Below are 16,251 nucleotides of genomic sequence, written 5' to 3'. Positions count from 1 at the left end.
AGAACTCGCTGCATTAAATCATTCTGCAATGTGTACTTATAACGGCACTTCCTGTTGTTCTCCATAAATGCAGCTTTCCAGCTGTCAATTAGAAAGCAATAGCAATGAAAACACAATCAATGGGCAAGTCTTTCAGGCACTTACATGTATACTTGAAAATGAATAAAATAGTAATATGTACTCCTATGCTCATAGCAGCACAATCAGTAATTGCAAAAACATGGAAGCAACCAAAATGCCCATCAACAGAGGATTGGATAAGAAAGCTATGGTTCATCTACTCCATGGAATACTACTCAGCTATTAAAAAAAACAAAATGCAGTTCTTTGTGGCCAAATGGGCCAAACTGGAAACCATAATGCTAAGGGAAATGAGCCAATCCCAAAAGGTTAAATACCACATGTTTGCCTTAATTTAAGATGATATGATGTTATGTATAACATGTTATGTTTTGAATGTTATATGTTGTGTATAAACTAAAATTGAAGTATAGGTGAGGTGGTCACAGAAGGTGACTGGGAACTCGCATTTACTTTTAACATATTGGTTACTCATTACTATGTCAATTAATTCCATAATGATGTAAATTTTTGCTGATGGTATGTTGGAGTGTTTAATTGATCGGGATGATACTCTGCTGGCTCTGTCTTCAGACCAGAGAGGGTATACCTAAGAAGCCATTGAACTTGACTGGACAATAAGATGCTGGACTCTATGTTTGGTATACGCTTGCAATGGGGGAATCTCAACTGAACTTGAGCTGTGGTTATGCAACAAGGTGGAGGAATCCACCATGGTGGGAGGGTTTGGGGAGGGGTGGGGAGAACCCAAGTATCTATGTAACTGTGTCACATACAATGTAATTACTGAAGTTAGATAATAAATATTTAAAAAAAAATAGTAATATGTAGTTTAAAAGTATTAGGAGTATTAAAGATGAAATATTTTTTTTAAAATGTGTACTAATGGATGATTGTCTTTTATTTATTATTTTTTTTTAGATTTATTTCATTTTTATTACAAAGTCAGATATACAGAGAGGAGGAGAGACAGAGAGGAAGTGGAGCTGCCAGGATTAGAACCGGCGACCATATGGGATCCTGACACGTTCAAGGCGAGGACCTTAGCCACTAGGCCACACCGCCAGGCCCAAGATGAAATATTTTTAACATAAAAATACACAAAGAGTAGTACAGTCAGTGTTTAAAATTTTCTAGTTTTATCATAGAGAAGCTATTTTGTGCATGTTCATACTCCCTTATAAATCTGGATGAACTTCCAACATTTTATCTTAGTGCCTTCAATATTTCTGAGAATTCCTGTAATATGAAGCTTTGTTCTGATGTCACTTTCTCTGTTGCACTTTCACCCTGCTTGTCACAATCCCTTAGATTATGTTAGTAAATTCACCCTCACAAAATCTCTTAGTAGTGTACATGCCACTCTCAAAAGCAGGATCAACCTTCCACAATCCACTTTCATTCCATTCAGATTTTATTTCCAATGCCTTCACTCTCTGTTTCTTTACTGTACTCTCATCTTTGTTCACTAGTTCTCTCTTTGAATTATTCATGTTTTATAAAATGTCATGTGTCACTGCGGGACAAAGAAGCGACACTGCCACATGCCTCTGCTGGGTGTGTCCAAACTGAAATGACAGAAGCACAGTGCGGGTCACAGGCAGATGTTGAAAAAAAGCAATGTCATTGGCCATGATCATGATGCACCCTGTTATTTATATGGTGATTCATGGGCAGAAGAACCAGTAGTCAAACTTACATTTTATGCGATTGATTAGTAGGTGATGGTACTAGACATTTGAGCCACACTGTTGGTGTACTGGCATTAACGGTGCTAACAGATACCCCCTGTATGGCAAAACTTTTGCAATTTTAGAGAGCTTGTTATGTATGAAGATAAAAGCTTTGTAGTCTTTTTTTAATTGCTATTTTATTTTGATAATCTTTAGCTTTGTATTCTTAAACTGATTTTTTTGAGCCCTTAGAATCAGATCTCGGGCCCAGCGCCGTGGCCTAGTGGCTAAAATCCTCACCTTGAACATGCTGGGATCCCATATGGGCACCAGTTCTAATCCCGGCAGCCTCAGTTCCCTTCCAGCTCCCTGCTTGTGCCCTGGGAGAGCAGTTGGGGATGGTCCAAAGCCTTGGGACTCTGCACCTGCATGGGAGACCCGGAAGAAGCTCCTGGCTCCTGGCTTTGGATCGGCACAGCACCGGCTGTTGTGGTCAATTGGGGAGTGAATCATTGGACGGAAGATCTTCCTCTCTGTCTCTCCTCCTCTCTGTATATCTCACTTTGCAATAAAAATAAATCTTTAAAAAAAATCAGATTTCATTATCTATTTTTTTAAATTGTTGGAAAAAGGTATAGAGACAGATCTCCCATTCACTGCTTTGCTCCCCATACTGCAACAGCCAGGGCTGGTCAAGGCAGAAGCTGGCAGCCAGGAACTTAATCTGGGGTCTTGCAAGTAGGCAGCAAGAGTGGAGCCTTGACCTGCTACCTCACCAGGTGCATATGAATAGGAAGCCAGAATTGGGAACGGAGCTAAGACTCCAACACAGGCACTCTGACATGACAACATAAGCACTTGGATGCATGCATTCCAAGGGTGATTTAACTGCTATGGTAAATGCCAGCCTCTGTCTTTGAATTTCTACCAGGCAGACATACTTTATGTCCTCATCATTAGTTATAAATGTTCCCAAATACTGAGTCTATGGGCTGCAGGAACATTAAATGGCTTACATTTAGCACCCAAAGAGACAATATGTTTGAGGGATGCCAGCAACAGAAAAGCTAGGAACTCAGTCCTCACAACTCTTATTTCCCATTGAGTCCCAAAGCCATGTTTGGCAAGGACTTTCTAAATGCAAAAGCCACACTGATCTGGGTGCCTGTGTGTGAATTTTCTGATTGCAGTTTAACAACAGGCAACCTTGGGCACATCAGAGTTAGAATAAAGCTAGCTGCATGGGTCAACGGAAGCAAGCACAGCATTTGGGATGTTTGGGGCACCACTGAGGCGCTGTGCCAAGGAGCATTCCAGCAACACATAAAAACCAGCACACATGACTGGGCATTTAGCTCAGTCAGCCCCAAGTGGTTGGACGTGGCTTGTGTAACAAATCCTTTGCATTCTGTGTGGGCCAAATCGCAAAGCACATTCCCCATGGCATGAATGGATAAAACTGTGGCCAACAATGCAGCGAAAGCAAACACAAGCAAACAAGCAAACAGTGCCGATTATAGAGAGCTAAGAATTGGCCACACTGTTTCTCCATCCATACTATTAAACTAAAGTCAGTGCAGTCAACCTTGGTGTTATAAAAGGACTAGTCTTCCTAGTTACTACCAACAGAAGGAGAGGTGGTGGGAAAACCCATGCATATCAGGGCATATCAGGAGTTAAAAGAACTTGTTATCAACAATTTCATGGTGGTAAAATTTTTTTCCTGTTCTTCTTTTTCTTTCTTTTTTTTTTAATCAGTTGTTTCTTCAACAGGCTACTTCAGGGTGACATGGGCACTGACTGTTTTGTCACATTCTATTGACTGGTAAGGGTCTAGTTCTCACCATGTGCAGGGATAAATATTTTCACCGGGTCACTGAAGGGTCCAACTCCTCCCTTGGTGATGGTTGCAATTCTCACTGTGCATGAGGCATTGCGCAGGAGGACAGAAATCTGGGCCCGGCTGCTGTTTCGGTCAACTTCTTCTGAGAGTTCTTTCTGGAAATACAGATGAAAATGGGAAATGAATAAGGTGTTGAACCAAGTCTACATTTCCTTCTGAGGGACAGTGCCTGTGTTTCCATGGCACAACTTCTCCATTCAGATCACAGTCCATGGAACCAAAGAGCAGGCAGGATGGGCTGAAAGCTCTGGGAAACCAGGGCCATGAAGGTACACTCCTCAGAGCGACTGCCAAAAAGCTTCTGGAAGATCAGGAACATATTCCAGGTGTACCTACTGAGACGGCAAGAGCGACTCCGACACCTCAAGCGCTCCATCCTCAGAAACCCCTGAAGAAAAAGACCTAGAGTCACACTAGCCCTTGACATTGCCTGCCTGCCAGCTGCCCTTGGACTAGGCACAAGTAGGTTTGTCTTCCTTGAAATGATAAGAATTATAGAATTTAAAAATCTGCAAGAAGGGTACGGATTTTTATTATTATTACTATTTTCAGTATTAGAAATGTATTACTTGTCTAGCTTTCAAAATTCTGGTTTTACTTTCACTGATGCTATTTTAAAACACTGCCATGAAAAAAAATATGAGCCATTACAATGTTTGGGGGAGAATAAACAAAACTTTCTCGTTTGTTTCCAAACCTTCATAACCATGATGGCATCTGGGGTTTGCAGCTGGCTTCTCAAGTGGATATTGTAGGAGTTGAGAATTTTGGAAATCTGACTTCAGAACAGAGAACTAGCAGATCACGTGAGGCACAGACATGGTAGCAAAGATACAGTGCTCCCTGGTGTTGGGGTTGAACTTGCTTTGGGCTGTCCCCCCAGAGGGTCATGTATGAGAAGGGTGGCCCTCAGTGGGGTGGTGCTGGGAGGTGATCCCATCCTTGGAAGGTATGCAAACAGCTTGGGTCACAGGGTTCTGCAGTGACTCAGGCCTGTAGCCAAGAAAGCTTGAAGCACGTGTCTGCTTCCCAGTCCACCCCTGAGAGCTTCTCAGAGCACACTTCAAGGCTCACATTGGACCTTGGGCCCCCAGGCTGCCTCCAAACAAGGGGGAAAAGGCATAATCGGGGCAAATACAAATGTCTGGACAAACAGAAATCCTAATAAAAACGAAATGATTCCTTCAGAAATAAATATCAAAGCAGCTTATAATACCTACTGGCTAAGGGCCTACAGTTCACCATGAAAACCCAGAGAAGTTCCTTTTTATTTCCAACTCTCAGTCCTTACGTGACCTCACAAATGTGGGGAGTTTGCTCTGTAAGAGGCACATGGACCAGTGGTTGGCTCAGGTCAAACATCATCCCTGTTCAGCGACGGCCATGGTCAAAGTTGTCACCATTCTGCATCTTGAATAGGTTGACCTATACTTCCTGGTGACACATTGTGAAAACAAGTCAAGGATGATCTGGCTTTAAGACTGAAATTATAAAACATGTTTTATATAATTTCTAATGTCATTAGAAAGATCCATGAGATACATTTGAATGAAGGTTTAACAATTTCCTCTAATATCCTTAAATGGTAATATAGTTTAAAAATGGGTGAATTTGTCCAGATTATCTTGATGCCAAATTTATGCAGTGTGTTCATATTTATATTCTCAAATACATCATTCTGATTTGAAAACTGTCAGAAAGATCCATTTAAACAAGGATGCATGCAGAAGCTACTCATGCATTTGCTCTCTGTGTTGCCAATGCACAGCATACAGGTGGGGTCATCTCCCCGGCATAGCCCGGTCAGATGGTGTGTGCTATAGGCTAACTGTTAATTTCTCATTTTGAGAGTCTGTATTTTTCACCAACACAAGGTCCATATTCTTAAGGACTCAACAACTTAAGAACATACCAGGTAATGAGATCAGATTTATAACATGGCTTTAGACTGTGGCTTTGTTTTACAGAGAACAAAATATAATGGACTTTACGTTAAGAAAGTAGTAGCATATTTTTGGAGAGCTGTTTTCTTTTTTCTAGGGTGTGGCAATTGGGTTAGACTGGGGAAATGTAGTGATATTTGTTTACAGCTACCACAACTATAACCTCCCCAGTGACTCTGTAAAGATTAGCAACCCTCTGACTTCCAGCTATATTGAAGGTTATTTGTAAGTCTCAAAGAGCACTAACATTGGGTGAGGAAAGAACCGCCAGATGAACACTTCTGCCCCATAACACATCTAATGAGAAGACAGAGGCTGCTGTTCAGCTGTCACCTGTGATATGTGCATTCCACACTGGAATGCTCATTCCAACTCTTGCTGCCCTACTTCCTATACAGCTCCATGTTACTGCACCTGGAAGAGCAAGGGAAGATGGCCCAAATGCTTTGGCCCCTGAAACCCATGTGGGAGACCTGGATGGAGCTGCTGGTTCCTGGTTTTTGCCTGATCCAGCCTACCACTGAGGTCATTTGGGGGGTAGAGTATTAATGACTGGAAGGTTTCTCTTTGCTTCTCCCTCTGTGTGTCATTCTGCCTTTCAAACAAGTACAATAAAAAAAATCATAAGCACCACTGTAAGACGCTCACATCTTACTTTTTAGAACATGTCCTTTTCTTATTTCTTCCTGCCTAGGGGTCCCAGTGGACCATGCATGAATGAGAGACACTGCATTAGGAATCAGCTACTCTACTTCTGACCCACATTCTTCTTAACCTATCCTTGGAGCCTGCAGGTGACAGCTTAAGCACTTAGGCCCCTGCCACCCGTGCAGAAAACATGGATTAAGTTCCTAGCTCAACCACAGCTGCTGTAGGAAGTTGAGGAGCAGACCAGTGGATGGAAGATCTCTTTCTCTTATCTCTGTCTCTACCTCTATTTCAAGTAGATGGAAATAAAAAATAAAGATAAAACAAGAGAAATGGGACCTAAAATAATATGTATCTTCACTGAGCTATCCAGTCATGATCAGAAGGCTTAGCGTGACAGTCATCTACCAGGAATAGGATAACAAAGGTACAGCCTGTCTTCAGTGTGACTGCAGTCATGCCCCCGCAGACCATTTCCATGAAAGTCCAGAAAGTGCACACACACACACATACACACACACAGAAAGCCCCACACTTATTACAGTCATTTATGAGAAATTTCAAAAATACCCATTTTCCCTGCACTGCAGAAGGAAGAAGTTACTTTAACAACAGTTGTTTAAAAATGGAAATGAAAGGACAATTTTAAGCAATGAAGCCGTGTCTAGGTCTTGCCCTTAGAGCTGAGAGGGGTTCAGGAAATTGGACTGATGGATGCTAACATCATCTCAACCTTCACCTTGGCCATTGGCTCCAGGCACCCTCTCTGTTAGCCCAGGGCTGGCCTATCTTCTGTGCTGTTTGTCTCCAGTGAAGCTTAGCTGCACCAGAAAACGTTACTCAAAATAATGCGCTCCACTAAGTCTTTTGTTGTCACAAGACCATCATGCTACACCAAATGCAACCACAGTACAATGCAAATGACCTTCTCCCTGGGATGATCTGGCATCCCCAAGGAGAACGGGGACTGGAAAGGTCACAGCCCTCACTGTGGCAGTACTGTTCTTGCCACACAGGGGCCTGTTGGCACCACAGAGCAGCGCCAACGCACAGCACAACAGAGGGCTCAGAGCATAGAGTGTAAGGGGCGTTCCAGCCGTGGTCATTCATACAGTTGTCATTGCTGCCGCCTCTGGCTGGCCTCAGCTCATGAGAGCAGCTCCTCACAAGAATAGCTTCATCCACATCACAATCACAAGGAGAAATTCGACAGTGACTGGCAGTCCTTAAGCAAAGCAGCTTGTTTTCAGACTTTTCCGATATCTGCTGGCAGTAACCACATTTTGTCAACCTGAAAGAGAAAATTTCTACTGATCTGACGTGATTATGGGGACTTCATGGATCTACACTGAGTATTCGTTGATTTATCCTGCTCAGCGATAGAGAGGCACAGTGATTCCAGAAGCTGCTTCCTTGAAGGGAATGCCTTGGGATAAAAGACTGAGCAAGGAGACACTGTCTCCTAGCTGTGATTTTTTTTTTTTTTAAGATTTATTTCACTTATTTGAATGGGAGAGTGACAGAGAGAGGGAGAGCCAGAGAGAAAGAGATCTTCCACCTGTTGGTTCACTCCCCAAATGGCTATGATGGTCAGGCTTGGGCTAGGCTGATGCTTGGAACCAAGAACTCCATCCTGATCTCTCAAGTGGATATGCAGGGGGTCCAAGTACTTTGGTCATCCTCCACTGTTGTGCCAGGCACATTAGCAGGGAGCAGGATGGGAAGTAGAGCAGCTGGGAATTGAGCCATTGGTTTGATATGGGTTCTGGTGTTACATTTTGATAGCTTAACTTGTTGTGCCCCGCGATGGCGCAAGTGTGATTGCAAAACAGGGTAATTGCTGTAACACCATTAGCACTCAATGATGCAGAACATCATGGACTGGTAAGCCCTCTTCTTTTACCTCTGCTTCCAACAGCATGCTTTATGACAGGTAAACTGAGGCAAGAAAAGACCAAGAATAAATCCCAACAGCCCTTTTGGAAGACAGCAGTTCTGATAAACAGCTGCCTATTTGCTGCTCTCCTGTGGAGTTTGCTTACCCTTTGTCTTCCTCTAGGATCCCGGTCTCAAAAATGCATCATCATCTGAGGTTTCCAAAAAGGTATGACTTGCTGGAATGCCCTGACCTCAAGCTGTGGCTATCTGAGTCACCACATTGTTCCTGTAAGAGCCCACGTTATCTGAAGGTGAGAGTCAGGTGAAAATAGCTGATGAGTTCTGGACACATTTTCTAAACCAATAAATCAATAAGTGGATGAGTAAGCAGGCAGAGTCCCAAGACACCCCTTAGAATCGTGTGATTTGCCCAAAAGGTTAAATACCACATGTTTGCCTTAATTTAAGATGACACGATGTTATGAATAACATGTTATGTTAGGTTTGTTATATGTTGTGTATAAACTAAAATTGAAATGTCAATGAGATGGTCACAGAAGGTGGTTAAGAACTCGCATTTACTTTTACCATATTGGTTACTCATTACTATGTCAATTAATTCCATAATGATGTAAATTTGTGCTGATGGTATGTTGGAGTGTTTAATTGATTGGGATGATACTCTGCTGGCTCTGTCTTCAGACCAGAGGGTATACCTAAGAAGCCGTTGAACTTGACTGGACAATAAGATGATGGACTCTATGTTTGGTATATGCTTGCAATGGGGGAATCTCAACTGAACTTGAACTGTGGTTACGCAACAAGGTGGAGCAATCCACCATGGTGGGAGGGTTTGGGGAGGGGTGGGGAGAATCCAAGTACCTATGAAACTGTGTTACATAATACAATGTAATTAATGAATTAAAAAAATAATAATAATAAAGAAAAAGAATTGTGTGATTTGGGGCCTGGTGTGTTAGCCTAGCACGCTCCAGGATCCCATATGGGCACTGCTTCTAATTCTGGCAGCCTTACTTCCCATCCAGCTCCCTGGTTGTGGCCTGGGAAAGCAGTGGAGAATAGCCCAAAGCCTTCGGACCCTGCACCCAAGTGGGAGACCTGGAAGAGGCTTCAGGCTCCTGGCTTCAGATCAGCTCAGCTCCGGCTATTGTGGTCACTTGGGGAATGAATCAATTGATGGAAGATCTTCTTCTCTGTCTTTCCTCCTCTCTGTATTTCTGACTTTCCAATAAAAATATATCTTAAAAAAGATTTTTTAAAAAATTGTGTGATTTGGGGCTGGTGTTAGGGTTCATTGAATTAGGTCACAGCCTATGATGCCAGCATCATAAGCAGCAGCTCACCTTTGAATGTAAGCTATTCCACTTCCAACCAGCTCCCTGCCAATGCATATAGGAAAACAGCTGGTATCGGTCCAAGTATTTTGGCTCCTTCCACCAACACGGAAGACCCAGATGGAGTTTCAGGCTCCTGACTTTGGTCTGACCCAACCCTGGCTGTTGTGGTCATTTGGTGAGTGAATCAGAAGAAGGTGCACTCTCTCTAATATTATTTGCTTGAAATAATAAGTAAATATTAGAAAAAATGGTGTCACAACCCAGTCACCTCTGACTTTTACTACAGTGTCTATGTGGCACTGACAGCGTGGTCTTGCTGGACCCAGTCACCCTGCATCTTTTCATGACAAAACGAAAGCATCTAAAACAATTAAGTCAGCAAGTGCAAAGGAGATCATTCAGCATACTCTCAGGCATTCGACTTACAGAAGTCCCCACGCCCTGCCACGTGTGGGAGATCCGGTAGCCCACTAGCTCTCCATCCTGCCGCTTGATTGGAGGCTTTGTCCAGCTGACGTCCAAGCCGTTACTAGACTCACTGAGAACCACGGTAATATTTGATGGTGACACCGATGGAGCTACAGAGGAAGAGGAAGAGAAGGGTGAGGAACACAAAGCCCATGCATGGTCTCTCCTCCTCCTCTCTGTATAACTCTCCAACAAAAATAAAATAAAATAAAATAAATCTCGGGCCTGGTGCTGTGGTCTAGCAGCTGAAGTCCTCGCCTTGAACGTGCCAGGATCCCATATGGGCACCACTTCTAATCCTGGCAGCCTCACTTCCCATCCAGCTCCCTGCTTGTGGCCTGGGAAAGCAGTCGAGGACGGCCCAAAACCTTGGGACCCTACACCCAAGTGGGAGACCTGGCAGAGGATCTGGGATCCTGCCTCTGGATCTGTGCAGCACTGGCCATTGAGTCACTTGGGGAATGAATCATCGGATGGAAGATATTTCTCTCTGTTTCTCTTCCTCTCTGTATATATCCGATTTTGCAATAAAAATAAATATATCTTTAAAAAATTAAAAAATTAAAATAAATCTAAAAAAAAAAAGAGAGGAAGGAATTGCTTCTTGGGATCCCTCTACTCCAACCCCAACCACTTGAGAAGTACCCTATTACCCACAGGGGATAAGGTGGTTTGTTTTCTGAACCAAAAGCCACTACACTTACGGCATCAACATAAAAACTGAGGCATGAGACTGCAAACTGGTGGAGTAAGTGAAAGTCAGTGGACTGAGCAGGTCCAGAAGATCATAAGGCACCAAACAAACACACAGAATGACAGCTCAAGACACAAATTATAGAGATTAGGAGTAGATAAAACGACACAAAATGACCTCCCTCAGCATTAGTGATAAGGAGGCAAAGGAGGTAGACACAGCACACCCAGGGGAACAAAATTAGCATGTCTGCAGACTTGGTGTCAGAGACAATGCCAGAAGAAGTCAGTGGAACATTTTTAAGCCAGGGGAAGAAAAAGATCCAAAAACATGGCCCCAGAACTATTTAGTAAATACATATTTCAAAAATACAGGTGAAGATAACTTCTTAAAATGTCAAAGGTAGGGCCCGGCGGCGTGGCCTAGCGGCTAAAGTCCTCGCCTTGAAAGCCCCAGGATCCCATATGGGCACCGGTTCTAATCCCGGCAGCTCCACTTCCCATCCAGCTCTCTGCTTGTGGCCTGGGAAGGCAGTTGAGGACGGCCCAATGCATTGGGACACTGCACCCGCATGGGAGACCCGGAAGAGGTTCCAGGTTCCCAGCTTCGGATCAGCGCGCACCGGCCCGTTGCGGCTCACTTGGGGAGTGAATCATCCAACGGAAGATCTTCCTCTCTGTCTCTCCTCCTCTGTGTATATCTGGCTGTAATAAAATGAATAAATCTTTAAAAAAAAATGTCAAAGGTAAACTAAACATTTTCTGCATATATACAGAAGTTGAATTCCTCTCCTGCCAATCCAAACTGTAAGAAAAAGAATCTTGGGCCCGGCGGCGTGGCCTAGCGGCTAAAGTCCTCGCCTTGAAAGCCCTGGGATCCCATATGGGCGCCGGTTCTAATCCCGGCTGCTCCACTTCCCATCCAGCTCCCTGCTTGTGGCCTGGGAAAGCAGTCGAGGACGGCCCAAAACCTTGGGACCCTGCACCCGCGTGGGAGACCAGGAAGAGGTTCCAGGTTCCCGGCATTGGATCGGCGCGCATCGGCCCGTTGCGGCTCACTTGGGGAGTGAATCATCGGATGGAAGATCTTCCTCTCTGTCTCTCCTCCTCTCTGTATATCTGACTTTGTAATAAAATAATAAATCTTTAAAAAAAAAAAGAAAAGAAAAAGAATCTTTAGTAAAAAAGGAAAATGCTTGGAATGACATCAAAAGAGGATGCTCACAAGAAAATGGAGACAGCATGGGTAGGGTAACTACATGGGTAATGTTTTCCCTGTTGTATAAATTGCCTCTAAAATGCTGACCAAAACCAAAATAACAATAATATGGTAAGACTTCATAACATAGATAAAAGTAAATGTGTGACAAGAATAACAAAAGTACTAGATAACAAAAATATAAGCTATAGGCTAGTAAAGGTCCTATATTATACATGAGGTGGTTGTTAATATTATAATTTGTTCATTGAAAGTAGATTGTGTTAAGTTAAACATGATTACTATAAATCTTAAAGCAACCTTTAGAAGAACAGCAAAATAGTTTTTGGCTAAAAAGCCAACAAAGTCAACGAAAGAAAATTCATAAAAATATCTAACCCCAAAGAGGAAAAAATAGAACTTGGTCGACCCCAAATTACCATCATACGTTGCAATACTCCTCTGAAAACAATTTATAGGACAAGTGGACAAAAACCCAATTTGGCTATAGATTTGAAAAACACTATCAACCTTGACCTCGTTGACATGTATAGATCACTCCACTAAATAAGAACAGTGTATCCACTTAAAAAACGGTCATATTCCAGGTCACTTATGGTCTATAAACCTAATCAATATAAATTAGAAATCAATACCATGAAACTCTCTTGAAAACCCCAAAATAGTTTTTTGCTTTTTCTTTTTTTAAAGATTTATTCATTTTATTACAGCCAGATACACACAGAGGAGGAGAGACAGAGAGGAAGATCTTCCATCCGATGTTTCACTCCCCAAGTGAGCCGCAATGGGCCGGTGCGCGCCAATCCGAAGCCGGGAACCTGGAACCTCTTCCGGGTCTCCCACGCGGGTGCAGTGTCCCAATGCATTGGGCCGTCCTCGACTGCTTTCCCAGGCCACAAGCAGGGAGCTGGATGGGAAGTGGAGCTGCCGGGATTAGAACCGGTGCCCATATGGGATCCCGGGGCTTTCAAGGCGAGGACTTTAGCCGCTAGGCCACGCCGCCGGGCCCAAAAACCCAAAATAGTTTAAAGCTAGGTTACTTACCTAGCTCATCAATGAGTCGCAGAAACAGAGCAATTTCATAGCAAGTATTTAGAACTGAATGGAAATGGAACTAGAGCATATCCTGACTATTTTCAAAGGCTGTTTTGCATTAGAAAAAAGAAGACATTCTAAAATTTTGACACAAAGATTTCTAAAGAAGAATCAACCGCTTTGAGATTTCTCATCCAGATCTGCCCCGTCCGTGTTTAGGACCAGGGCACTGGGTCTGGCACTGTGCCTCAACAAGTTCATTCTCCATCTGCTCCTGGCGGCATCTCATTTGGATGCCCCTGTGGCCATTTGAGGAGTGAACCAGCAGATGGAAGATCTCTCTGTGTGTCTCTCCTTCTTTCTGCAAATTTGCCTTTCCAATACAAATTTCAAAATGTCAAAAAAAAAAAAAAAGATGGGGGCCATGGATGAAGCTGTGGCATAGCAAACCGATCCTCAGCCTGCAGCACCAGGATCCCACGTGGGTGCCAGTTCAAGTCCTAGCTCTCCACTTCTGACTCAGCTGCCTGCTTGTGAGCTCAGAAAGCAGCAGAGAATGGCCCATGTACCCACATGGGAGATCCTCCTTTCTCGCTGTAACTCTTTGAAGTTAAAGAAATAAATAAATCTTTTTTTTAAAAATGAAAAGGAAAAAAGACTTGGGCATTGATTGGGCAAGGACAATACGAGGGCAGGAAAGAGAATCTGGGGAAGTGAGACTTCTAAGCTGCGGAAACTAGAAACTGCCAGTCAATGGTGACATGAGCCGCAACGGCCATTCCCATATCCACACCCTGAGAAAACCAAAGCAACACAGAGAAAAGCCTTGAAAGTTTAAAGACAAAAACAAAAGTTGCTCTGAACAAGATAATGTAAAGATAGTAGTGCCTACTGCATAGTTACCGTATCTAATGAAATAAAGCAATGAAAATCCACCTATGGGGTGTGTGGCACACAGTAGATGTTTGCTAAATATCAGCCACCCTCAGACTGTTAGCTTTCCTGTACATTATATTTTAATTGAAATAGCATTTTTTAAAGATTTATTTATTTTTATTGCAAAGTCAGATATATACAGAGAGGAGGAGAGACAGAGAGGAAGATCTTCTGTCCAATGGTTCACTCCCCAAGTGACCGCAATGGCTGGTGCTGTGCTGATCCGAAGCCAGGAGCCAGGAACCTCCTCCGGGTCTCCCACGCAGATGCAGGGTCCCAAGGCTTTGGGCCGTCCTGGACTGCTTTCCCAGGCCACAAGCAGGGAGCTGTTTGGGAAGTGGAGCTGCCGGGATTAGAAGCTGCGCCCATATGGGATCCCAGCGCATTCAAGGTGACGACTTTAGCTGCTAGACCATTGAGCCGGGCCCTGAAATAGCATTCTTAAAAGTGAGCTACTATTTTCCAATTTCACAGAAAATACTATCTATACATAGTAAGCCCAGGTTGAGTGTCCTATATCTGAGACGTTTACAACTGGCACTGTTTCAATTTTATTTTCAAATAGTATATTTGCATATTTAGTATATTTTCAAGTGAACATCCCTCATTTGAAATAAAAAAAATGTCACAAACTCTCAACCCTTCAGAGTGTCATGTTGGATTTTGGGGCTTATCACAGTTTGGGTTTTAGCATCATCAGGGATGCTAAGCCTGTCTAAGTTCTGCCACAAAGTCCTTTGAAAATACAAAAGGGATGATTTCTTTTCCCATTTTTGTGAGCCACGTCAATAAAATTTTCCTCTGGAGAACAAACAAAGCAAAGTGCATGCCCTACAGATGAGGCCACAGGGAAGCATTTGTTTAATCACACGCCACCAGAGGAAATATCCATCGTGAATCCCACGAATTTTTACCTCCTTCGGTCGTGCTGGCCAGAATCCAAGAGCTCAGGGCCGACCAGCCTACTTCATTCATGCAGGACACACCGATGCTGTAATTAGCCAGGGCTTGCAGCTGCTGGATGCGATACAGCTGTGGTGCAGCAGAGGTGTTAAAAATCATGACGGAGCCGTTACTCAGCGGATCCATGTGTCTGACCTGAATGAAGGAGGACAGCGGGAGCAGCGTTAGTCAGGCACCGGGCACGTAGGCAGGCGGCACATGTGGCCTGTGCTAGGTCCCGGGGGAAAAGCTTACTTCCTGCCAGGGCACACACAAATGTTTCCACCCTCCGAAATGAGGGTTACTCATGCTCTGTGAGCAAAACCAAGAAGGGTCTCGGGAAACCGCCCCAAAGAACGAATCTTGAGGTGGCAGAGCAGAGCCCTGGACGATGTCAGCAGGATTGTAACTCATTTCTTCCATACCATGAAATAAAGGAGTCCCTGCTCCTCACAACCATCTAAACTCATGGCTTCTTCTATTAGCAGTTTCACAGAACAGGTGACAGAGACGACAGGCAAGCCTAAAAGCCTCTACTTCTCTGCAGAAAATACTTCCCACATATCTGCTCTGAAAGGCCAGTTTTTGGAATGAGTTCCTGGCTCCTGGCTTCAGCAAGGACTCCCTCTCCAATAAATAACATTTTAAAAAAAGTTAAATCTGGGACTGGGGCCAGGCATTCTATGACTATGTTCCATGTGATCCTACCTGCGTGCAGTTCCCAGCTTGGCTCCTGATTCCAGCTCTCCCTGCTAATGCAAACCCTGGAAGGTCTCAGAGGGTCCCTGCCACCACCCAGGTAGGAGTCCTGGGTAGACTTCCTGGCTTCTAGACTGGGATCTAACGGTTGAAGGCATTTGGGGGAGTAATCCAGTGGGTGGGAAAGCTCTCTGTATCTTTCCGTCTCTCAGATAAATCTGTGTTCTCCTCATTGTGCTACCTGGGAGGCCTATTTTGCTTGGAGGCCACTTGGTGTGTCCTTGATTCTGAGATTGCTCTACACTAGCAGAAACTCAACTCCAAAAGCACACACAGGTTGAGTTTATTTATTTATTTATTTATTTATTTATTTATTTATTTATTTATTTATTTAAGGTATGGGGCAGATAGGGGAAAGGATCAGTTTGTGTCTCAACCAGGCACTTTTCTCCAAATTTCCTTGGAACATATTTTCTCTTCTTTCCCTGCATAAACTCCAGCAGCCTCTCCACACTGCTCTCCAGACCTCCGGGTGCACCAGCAAGAGAGGGGGGCTCTCAAGACCCCACGTTTTATTCCTGTAAGTGCATCTCTACCTGGGAACAGGAATAAGAGTTTTCTGGGATTTTACATCCAGGTACATGTTTTCCTGAATATTTCTGCCAGAAAAGACAAAACAATATTTGGGGAAGGCAAGGAGCAACCAAAAAGTAACTGAAAAATCTTCAATCCGCAAAATGTATTCCACTTCCTAACAGGCTGGCGATTACAGGTG

The 16,251-nt window shown here is 43.7% G+C and overlaps 1 protein-coding gene across 1 annotated transcript in view; it reads right to left on the bottom strand.

The window, feature by feature from the left end:
- Positions 1-16,251, bottom strand: part of MERTK (MER proto-oncogene, tyrosine kinase) — a 106,066-nt gene that overhangs the window by 27,402 nt on the left and 62,413 nt on the right. Inside the window, exons 7-9 of the mRNA XM_058667622.1 lie at positions 14,750-14,933; positions 9,911-10,062; positions 3,599-3,752 (exon numbers count right to left, since the gene is read on the bottom strand). Of these exons, the coding sequence (XP_058523605.1) occupies positions 3,599-3,752; positions 9,911-10,062; positions 14,750-14,933 (490 nt within the window). The remainder of the gene's footprint in view (positions 1-3,598; positions 3,753-9,910; positions 10,063-14,749; positions 14,934-16,251) is intronic.

The sequence above is a fragment of the Ochotona princeps genome, chromosome 8 (genome assembly GCF_030435755.1).
Source record: "Ochotona princeps isolate mOchPri1 chromosome 8, mOchPri1.hap1, whole genome shotgun sequence".
NCBI classification, from domain to species: Eukaryota; Metazoa; Chordata; class Mammalia; order Lagomorpha; family Ochotonidae; genus Ochotona; species Ochotona princeps.
Note: the sequence above shows the minus strand (reverse complement) of the source record. Positions and strands in the feature narration are given on the sequence as shown.